At 31.7% G+C, this 11,122-nt stretch overlaps 1 protein-coding gene and 1 long non-coding RNA gene across 2 annotated transcripts; both read right to left on the bottom strand.

Moving 5' to 3' along the window:
• Positions 1–6,215: 6,215 nt before the first annotated feature.
• On the bottom strand, positions 6,216–7,422 carry LOC134258969 (uncharacterized). Its single transcript, XM_062741561.1, has 2 exons — positions 7,268–7,422; positions 6,216–6,568 (listed from the first exon to the last, which is right to left on the bottom strand). The coding sequence occupies exons 1-2, from the start codon at positions 7,355–7,357 to the stop codon at positions 6,326–6,328; spliced, it is 333 nt and encodes a 110-aa protein (XP_062597545.1). The 5' UTR covers positions 7,358–7,422; the 3' UTR covers positions 6,216–6,325.
• A 1,256-nt stretch (positions 7,423–8,678) lies between these two features.
• On the bottom strand, positions 8,679–11,122 carry LOC134258971 (uncharacterized). The gene is made up of 2 exons (XR_009990252.1): positions 11,050–11,122; positions 8,679–10,651 (listed from the first exon to the last, which is right to left on the bottom strand). It is a non-coding gene; the product is annotated as an uncharacterized LOC134258971 (long non-coding RNA).

The raw sequence follows: 11,122 nt of genomic DNA, 5'->3' as shown, positions 1-11,122 counted from the left end.
CAAATAAACAATTTGTTACAAATATAAATCAAATAATTTAACGAATGAAGATTATCAACAGTCTAGTTTAAATTTAACATATCACGAAGTCTTTTATTTATTCAACAACATTATCGGTATATACTTTTCCGTAAGGTTTATATATTATATAAGTAGATTATTTTCGTAGTTTTCATTGGCTGGAAGTACGTCACGTGATATTCCTCCTTTTATGAGAACGACGCAAAAGCGTGTCGGCGGAAAATGATAACGCACGACACAGCGATCGGTTGCACTGAACTTACATATAACGTGACGTCATAGTATAAGAAGCGTGTTTTAACCATTGTGACGTCATGACAGCCAAGTCTGTTTAGTAAGGACTGTGTCAGTGCATTCACTTCGAGTGATTATATAATATAACTATAATGGACTTCAGTGAAGAGTCAATATGTGGTAATAAGGACTCATGGCAATGGATATTGACCTCAGACACAGAAAATGATAGCGACCTTGCAGACTTGGTCGCTATCACTTTCTGTGTCTGAGGTCAATATCAATTGCCATGAGTTCTTATAACCACATATCCACCTACACCGAAGTCCATAATTATATATTATTCACCAGAAAAAAAATTAACATTTATATTTCTCTAGTGAACGAAACATATGGAGATAAAACAGTATTCAAGATATTTCATAAGTCCAAACAATACACAATGGGAGCAGAGCCAAAAAACACGACCTCCTAACATAGGTGTAATGGTGTGCCATGTAGGAGTGGCCATTTCCAGCCGACTTACAACCGCTGTGTACCTCTTGTCCTGAACGGCAAATCACGGAAAAATCTGCCGTTAATTCAGTGTTTAAACAATGAACTAACAATAAATCAGTCAGTTTTTGACCTAATGATAAATTTTATTCGCAGACAAGGTCATTGTAACTTCTTTGTCAATAAATTATCCTCGTTTTAGGAATTATTATAGGAAGTACATGCTCTTGCGTATTGAATCAACTGACGTACATGAACTCAGTATGCAGATGATGAAGGTATACGAGGGGTTATCAAAAAGTTCGCAAACTATCTCTATATCTAGAAGACCACACTTAAGATTAGAATGAAATTCAGTACACACATAGCCATACACAAGTTCTATAAATAGCATATGCTGAATAAAGTTTTTTTCCTTGTTTGTGACGTCACAATGTGAAAATGACATAACTATTTAGGTCACTTGTGACGAAAAATGGTTGTCTAAGTCAAACTCGTTCAACAAACGACTGTACAATTTATTGTATATCTTAGAAATCCCTCTATAGTATCATATTAAAATTTTGTAGACAATTCATTGAGATAAATTAGATCCTAAAAATTCAATTAATGATTGGATTAATCGTTTTAGTGAAGGAAAGCTGATAGTTGAAAATGATTCTTGTCATCTTGCCCAGTGAAAGCAAGTTTGAAAAGATATGTATTTTTAATTAAGCAATTTGCAATCAAAGACCTCCAATTAGCACTTTGAAAAAAAGTTAAATATTTGATCAATGTTTTAAGTATATATTTAATACCTAAGATATCGTTTACTTTAGATTTTAAATATATTAGATATGATAAAAAGGATGCACCCATTCTTTTTCCACCTTGAATAAAGGTCTCTCCTGAGACAGAAGATATGTGTTTTAATTAATGATCGCCATGCTTATTTTTGGAAATGATATTATGATCCATCCATTCTGTAGCCGAGATATGACCATTTCTGATAAATGAAATGTTCTTGTCATAAAAATTAACTCACATGGAAAGAAATATAAAACTCAGAAAAATCTTTCAACTTTTGTGAAAGAACGCTACGGAGGGGGTCACAAAACCGCCAATATCATGTGATTCGCGCATGCACAGAACGGTGGTTGGTGTGTGATAAAATTGGAGAGGATTAATTTAAAATATTCTCAACATTGAAACCAAATATTGTTTCTTGTATGGGAATTAATCAGTTAGTTTGTGAACTTTTTGATCACTCCTCGTATTGCTGCATAAGTAAGGAAAGCAGACGATAGAGAATATCCAAATATGAAGCAGATGTGTCAGCCTTTGTTGTTTCTTTATTCAGAAGCTCATAAGGATATATTGTATCGGTATGGGAATGAAAGGGGGAGTTTCGATAAGGCCGTTTCTCGGCCCACTTATTTTCATAAAAATAAATTTCAATATAATTTTTCAAAATTTGTTTAGAATTTAAGATGAATATCTTAATTTTCTGTTATTAATATTTCAAAGTTAATATGAGATAAATTCACACCGTAGCCGACACAAACTTAGATGTACCCGCAAATGCGTTAACATTAGGCCTATGGGAAAATATAAGAGGGTGGCATTTATAAATCGATTTTTAGAATATGAAGTGCATGAGGGACACTCACCTAGTTTTGCCCAATTTTTAGATATACGTACCCTGCACACTAATAGTTTACAATATGATGAGTGTCGCGTGTGCACTTCATATCCAAAAATTGAAAATTGTCTAAAATTTGCATACCTAAAATTAGAACATTCTGGTTACTTGATCATACACCAGGTTAAAATACTTAGCCAAAATTAACATATTTTTTAAAATTCAAATTAAATGCTTGAAAATATTAACAATAGAATACATTTTCGGATACTATCTTTATTTTCATACTTATTTCGTTGCCAGCATGTAACGTTAACGTCATATTTTTAGTTCAACTACACTGAACAGGGGGAGTTTTCTTAATACAATCGGCATTGGCGTTCCCAGTTAAAAAAAAAATTTCAAGTAGATATTTTTTATATATCATCTTGTCCCTTGAACAGTAATTCCTTGTCATCTGTCGGGTTTCAGATGCTGTGTTTTAAGCTAATATGTGTCGAGGTCAAATTTTTTGAAAGTAAGTTAAAGTTTTTCTTAGCAATGCCACTATGAGTACTTGATGACCAGACATGCTTCATGATGCATCTTCTGCTGCCTAGTACTAGACTTGGTTCGGATGCTGGGTCTAACTTACATTTCATTGATGAATGCTCAGAGTAAAAGGTTGACAAAACATGCACCGATGATACATTTAGGATTGCACATTATCAGAAATGGTCCAGATGCCAGATCTTACTTCTATTTTCTGACTGATTTAACGAAAGAAGTGAAAACGAGTCCATTCCTTAACGTTCAGAATCAAACATATATCAGAAAAAATATCATATTAGCCTTTTTCGAATAGAAACCCTTGCTCCAATCTGCTAGAGGAGGTTCGTTATGTTTTTGCGTGTGGTTGATATTTAAGTTGGGAATGTAATTTTTTTAAAGACTAAATATTGATTTTCTATGTTTCTGTAGAATTTGAGATTTAACACATCTTTGGCATTTATAAATGTATTTTGAACTGCGATCTGGACAAGCACTTACTTATGTAACTAAAATTGGTGAAGCAAGAACCTAGTTTCAGTTGCTGAGAACATAATGTGCATTTTTAAGTTGTTTTAAAAAATACCTCTAATTTTCAGAATGAAATGGAGACACTCAATCTATTTAAGTTTTTTTTTTATCATCTGGCTATTTATTCGAGTAAGCATTGCATTACTTATTATAGTTATCTACCTGCAAGTATTAACTGATTTTTGTAATTAAATAAAAGTCATGTAAATTCCAATTTAACAAATTCCGCTAAAAAAAGCATTGAGTGAAACAAAATACAAATATGATCTATTACTTATCGAGGTTAACTCATTAACCAAAACTGAGCAAAATATATTTACAAGCATTTTGGGGGAAAAAAGCCCCACCCCCACCCCATCCCCCCACCCACCGGTTTGAGGTTAACTCATTTTCCAAAACTTAGAAAAATATTTATAAGCATTTCTGGAAAAAATAATTGACACCCCCCCCCCCAAGGTAAAAAAAATCAAAGTAATACTAAAAACAAGTTTATCAAATAAAAGTTTGCAAGTAAGCAATTATAGAGAAAAGTGCGGAAAACCAAATGGGACAGACTGACAGACAGAGGGACGGACAGCTAAACAGACGATACGGAAACTATACCTGTGGTCCCTCTGGTTTTACAGTTAGGGGACAAATAAATACTATCTTGATAAAATAAATTGATTTTTTACAATATTATTTATACATTAAAATACAATAAGCATTGCAATTGCAATTCTTTTGAATATTCTTTTAAAATAATATTAATGTGTACTTGCATTTCTTTAATCGTACGGAAATCCATTTTTTTTCAAAGCATGATTTAAATTACATTCAATAATATTACTGTATAATTTCACAATAAAATTTGCGCTATAACTTTAGTTGATGAAAATGTATTTCAAACAGTTCTAAATACCTGTAAATTACACTTAAAATTGATCTATCTCATGTCTATTTTTTTTTTACATTTGCTTCCCTACGTACGGGAAAAATGTTATGAATTGATTATTATTTTCAAATATAAGCTGTCAGTAAATTCCTCTTGTAAATGTTTCTGTCTATACTGTATATATATGTTTTATAAGTTAAATTGTCCCTCTTTTAAAGAAAAGTTACAATTAAAAGTCGAGAAGAATGTTGCAATTTAAAAAACATTCACATAAAATACATTTTATCAATTTTCTGTAAAATTTATATAGAAATGTGTTATTTGATGTCTTTATTCACATTTACCACATTTTACTTATGTTTTGACGTTGAAAAAACTTCAGTATCCCGTTTTAAATATGCCTTCTCCTAAAATGAAGGGAAGGGGGTATACTTAAACTTTAATTTATCACGTGACCAGAAAATGTGCAGTATAAATTATTTTCATATTTTTAGGAAGATAAGACATTTATCTACAACATATCACAATTTCATAACATTTCTCGAGGGGCCGCAAAACAGCCTTATCGAAACTCCCCCTTTAGAATTGTTGAAATCAACTAAAATTTTCATACTCTTTCCTACGGAAGCCCCTTGGTTCCACGTACAAAAAATATTTTATCTGGCAGCCTCCATTTATATATCTGGCGGCCGCCAGATAATTATGTGGTGGTCGCCACTTATTATTTGGCGGCCGCCAGATAAATATGTGGCGGCCGCCAGATGTTATACAGCGAACGCCAGATAAATTATGTGGCGGCCGCGATAAAATTTATGGTATAAAAATTTGGTATACTCTTTTAAAGTTTATATGACACTTTTAGCAGCATGGTAACATATTCTGAAATTTGTTTTCACCTGTTAACTTTTACTGAATGCGATTTGTCTATATTTGTTTTTCTTTTTTTTTCAATGAATTATTACTAATATTTTCCAAGACTTTCCACGATCTTCGGGGAAAATTTTCTCTAAGAACCACCCACTTTCTGAACTTGTGACATGATATTAAATCTTTTTCAAAGAAAAAAATATGTTTATATCATCTATCCTTAATAACAGTTGCAACAATGCAGTTAAAAATCTGATGAAAGTATGGTGCTATAAACTGTATACGTTTGCATAGATTATATTAGGACCATAAGTAGACTTAATGATAACATATATTATTTAATCAAATGTTGACTAATATTTTTCATACAAATTGTAAGGCAAGAATATATGCACTTAATAGATGCAAGGTTTACACAAAACGCATTGCAAAAAATGCTGCTCGGTTTATATGCATATTATATACGGTACTATTTTGATTTATCTGATGTGCAGTTTGACAAATTATCTGCCTTTAATGGTGCTCATGAAAAAAAAAACAGGAATATGAAAAATTTGAAATAAAAAAATTGAAGAGATGAAAAAAGGTCGGTCCCCTATGTTTGTCAATAAATGTGAAATACGTTTTTTGTCTAAAGAAGTTAAAGTAAGGCATTTCTCGAATATCCCAAATGCCTACATGCCTTGAGACTTCAATTTTAATGATATGGATATGCAAAGTAGATTTGACGTTCTTTTCTTATTTCCTGTAATATAAGAGTTTCAATTTGCTTTCGACTTTTAATTTGTAATCCTGTATACCCAATCATAAATAAATTCATAGAAAATTCCAAAAAAGTAAGGTTCGGTAGATTTGCTATATTTTCAAAATAACTACTTCATAATTATGATATTATCCAATAGTATTGTTACATCATATTTATGTACGTTAAATAACCATTCATTATTTGTTAATATATATCAGGATGATGCGTACACTATGGAAAATAACCTTTGCCCTTTATGCAAATTATCCCATGTCTCCAACTATGGTTAATCCCCCGGTATACTATTCCTTAAAAAATCGTATGTATCGGTGTAAATATTTAAAATAAAACAATTTCAGTCAGTAATACAAACACTACTTAACTAAGCAAAATCCACTGTTTTTTTTAATCAAACGTGACTCTGCCTTAATTCAAAGGGGTTAATATCAGCAATGGCATCTCTTGCATGTAGTTTCTGGAACATATCCTTCAAGGAATCCTCGATAGCCTCGTCTCTGTTTTCGGTTTCTGCATATCCTGTTTCTCCAGTTGTAAGATCCTTACAGGTTCCTGTGCATTTCCACTGAAACCAGTGCCCTGTGAAATGACCCTCGATAGACCAGGTGACAATCCTTCCTCCCCCGCGATCAAACTGTATTTCAAAAGCAATTATTACCTACGCGTATAAATACCAGATTTAAACTCTATATTTTTAGAATTATTTGCATTTAAAAGACCTACATATTAATGTTTATACTCCATTTTTACAATAAAGCGGAGAAACAAGTACTAGTGCTTCTTTCTTTGACGAAGGATGATCCCTCTACCAATTGAAACGCGGTGAGTCTAAGTACGTATAGAATAAATACACTGTATTTGGAGATATAAATTACGTTTATTTTTCGAGTATAACAATATAAACAACTACCATAAGCATTGGAAATTTCGTTTGAACATATTCATTTCATTTTTCATTTATTAAAATCACGCACAATCAAATCATATAAATGTATTTCCAGTATGTAAATCAAATCTAAAATTACACTGTTGCGAAATAAATCGTAAGAAAATTCATTTTAGTTTTAATTTATTATGTCTTGAAATGCCATAATAAAAAATGCAATGCTCAAACCTAGCAGAAGTAAAACAAATTGTCATCGAATCCTTACTTTTAATTCATACGAAAAGAAAAGATTAAAAATTAAAGATTAAAGTCTTTGATTTTTAAATAAATCCTTTGAGAAATGTGTACATGTAAATTTTATCGAATTGATGCTCAATCATACTTCTATTCTGTTATCGAGAGAATAAATGAAAACCCTAAAACATTAAATCATATAGTGTTACAAACCTTTCCCGTAGTTGATTTTTCTGCCAAATTCTGAACTAAGTTGATTAATCTAGCAATGTCTGCCATTCTGTGATGACGCCTTTTGCTCATGAATTGAGTGTCTTCTTAGGGATGACTTACTTTCTCTTCCAGAAGTTAGAGAATGAAGCTGCTTATTAGGCGATTTTTGATTATGTGAATTTTTTTATATTAAACTCAATCAGATTTGAATTTGTACCAAAGGGACGTACTGATTTAGCAAATCAAAAAGTTAAATCTACATTTAAAGTATGATTACATACTTCCTTGTTGAGAATTGAGAATCAATTGTCTTTATATACTAAGATTGCCAAGAGGATGACGTTATTTGCATGTAAGTAATATCTATTTATATGCAGGTAATTTTAGAACCCATTCAAGTAAATTAGTATTGCTTTGGCGTTATACCAACTCTCAATTAAGAATTTTATGTTTGAATTATAAAACAACGGTTCTTAGATTTACAAAGAGAAAGCTGTTATTCGAGTTTTTGTTATCTCAGCTTTTTATTAATTAATAAAACTTATCGCTTTATGTGTATTCTCGTACTTGTATATGTATAGTGATATTAAAATTGAATACCAAAGAATTGCATGAAACATAATTACGGAAAAGATTTCAAAACTAAAGAAAGCAGGAGCAGAGAAAACAGGAAACTCCTAAACATCCGATCTTGGATCAAGTACCACGGAGGAGTGCGAATACCTTGCTGAGTGGTCTGCGTGTGCTCTTTGTCATGATCCGGATATAACATAAAAAAATCTGTCGTAAATTTAGTGTAAATGTATAAATAATGGACTAACAAATAGTATGAACAATGCTAGTCAGCATTTGACTCAATGATTAATTGCATTTTCGGACAAGGCCATTGTATCAACCATAGAACTTACAAAATGATGTCCTTAAATAAAAACCGCTGATATTCTTGTTTTAACAACTTGTCAATAATTGGCATCGTTTTAGAACTTGGTCATACGTAGCGTATTGAATCAATTGAGATACATAAATTCCGTATGCAGGTTGTGAAAGTATATTGATGCATAAGTAAGGAAAGTTGGCGATAGTAAAAGCCATCGGGTTTATTTATAATGGAGCTTGGTTGTAACATGTACGTACATGTAGATTACCATTAATGTCTTTTTAGTTTTAAAACTTTTATGTCTTGGATCCTTTTTTCAACCATTTTTTACAAGACATACACATGTACCAGTCCATTGGACATTAAATCAAAAATTCATTATTTATATACAAATTATTTTGGAGAAAAATTCAAATAATCCAAATGTAACATGTCAAACACAACTCTCTCTCTCTCTCTCTCTGCACAATTTCCACATAATTTATGTTCCTTAGTACTCTTCCAAACGACTAAACAAAAAATAAAAAAAAAACATTTAGAAGTGAAATATTTCATTTAATAAAGTAAATATCGGAAAAGTAAAATACAGTCTAAAATCAATAATGATCATGTGATTGATTAGAGCTTTGTTGATTGCTTGAACACATATTTAGGTAAAGAAAAAGTGTAAAATTAGCTCAATAAAATAAAAAAAAATGTATAGCTGCTTAGTAGAAAACCATGTACGTTACAGCCACTGTTATATAATAACATTATTAAACAGGGACATTTAACATAAATGAAATTTATTCATTTGCAATAATAGCTAAATATAACGTTAATCTTGACAGATTTTCTTCAATCAAATAAATTATATTTCATGTACAATAACTTGTTATTATATACATATTGTTTAATATTGGTTTGCTATTCATAAAATTGCAATGATAAACAAATACTATAAATATTATACTTGCCAATGTATGTAATTTTATTATACAACATTTTTTAATATTACTGATTTTTCGTATCATTCTAGTGGTCCAGAGTCATTTTGGTTTTTCAAATGAGTATTACAATTGTTATAGTATACAATTATTTAATGCCTGAGCAGTCAATAGACCAGAATATTTTTCCCGAGGTGCAGGGAACAGCTCACTGTGTTCTATTTCCCGAGGCCAGCGGCCGAGGGCAATAGAACACACTGAGCTGTTCCCTGCACCGAGGGAAAAATTTTATGGTCTATTGACTGTTCAGGCATTAAATAATTGTTTTATTACCTAATTTTATTTTCCGTATTAAATGTTCAAAATTGTATATTCAGTACATAAGGTTCCCGTACTGTTAATTTTTACCTAGATACGGTGCATATGTAATATTAATTAAAGATTGATTGTATAGACTATTGTTAACATTCCTTTGGAAAATTTTTCACTCTTATGGAGACACCACCACTTCCCGGTGGATAGGGGCCTTTTTCGTGCCAGCAGAGCACCTACTGCTACATGGGACCACATTCCACAGTGTATTAATTAAAAGTAACTCTCATTAAAAAAATATCCGACCATTGAAAACACACAATTTTTAAAACCAATGAAGAAACATCGAATAAGATATTAATTGTTTACCATGTCTGTGCAGTGTTACAAACAACTATATTCTAAACCCGGGTCGTTTTTGACGAAATACGTCACTGGTCAATAGAACGCGCAGTCTATTGACCGGTCAATAGAACGCCTATTCTATTGACCGGTCAATAGAACGCGCATTCTATTGACCGGTCAATAGATCGGTTTGAAAAGATAAGGAAAACTGAAAACACATCCAAAGTAGATGAAAATATTAAATCTCTAATAAAACTGCAAAAATCACTTGATTAGGTAATAATAATGAATATTCAAAGCCACTTGAAATTTTATACTTTTTTCTATAAAAAAAAACGATAATCTCCAAGCTGAAATTTACAAGACAGTGTAACACGCCTTTTGGTTGCGCTGTCCTCGAAAGACTGATCCTAAAATTATGGTTGCATGGAATTTATTTTAGGGAAATTCAGACAAAATTTCAAGCTGTTACGACCGACCTACAAATATTGAAAATGACAGCCATGTGTACCCTGTGAATTTTTCGTTAAGAGGTTATATTTGAAAAGGGGGAGGGGGCAAGTAAAGTGGCTGTTTTAAATATCAATGCATAAAAGTGATAAAAGAAGGTTCTCTGCTCAATAAAGAATACAGAGTTAAAATTCCTAATAATATGATACTGATATCGTATTATGTATTTTTTTTTACATTCAATACTTGGAAACGTATGGATGATTGTAAAATATTTCAAAGTAAACCCTTTGCAGCTAGTTTGTTGAACAAGTCTTTCATGGAATGCTCAATAGCCCCATTCCTGCTTTTTGTCACAGAGTGACCGGTGGTCCCGGTACTTTGATCCAGACTCAGCCCTATGTATCGCCAATGAATTCCCCTCAACTGACCCTTAAAACTCCAGGAAACCATTTTTCCACCACCACGATCAATCTATATAGGCAACAAAATATACATATTTTGTTAATTATGGTTGTATTTGCCTGCCATAACTTGACGGAAGATTAGTTATATCGAATTAATTGTCAGATGATTATGTTGACTTGTCATAAACAGTGTATTTATGTAATCATATGAGATCATGTTATAACTCTATGTCAACTTGTCGATCATAATTACAAGGACTAAGAATTCGGTGTCTTGCAATGAAAGTTTGAGAATGCCACTCAATGACACTTACTGACATTTACCTATTATCATAATATAATATATATATATATATAAACATGCATGTACGTTTCAAACAAGTAAAGATATTTTCCTGATTATATAATGCCACTGTTTAGTCTAAAGTTTTCATGAAACCTTTTTTTATGATAAAAAATGTTCACCTGTCCTTCACCAGATGTCCCCAGTACTTCAGCCATGCCAGTAGCAACAGATATTAGGCTGCTTAATTTGTCC

This window comes from Saccostrea cucullata, unplaced genomic scaffold (genome assembly GCF_032062105.1).
Source record: "Saccostrea cucullata isolate Sc308-1 unplaced genomic scaffold, CSIRO_AGI_Scuc_v1 ctg12637, whole genome shotgun sequence".
NCBI lineage: Eukaryota > Metazoa > Mollusca > Bivalvia > Ostreida > Ostreidae > Saccostrea > Saccostrea cuccullata.
This window is presented reverse-complemented; position numbering and strand designations above follow the sequence as displayed.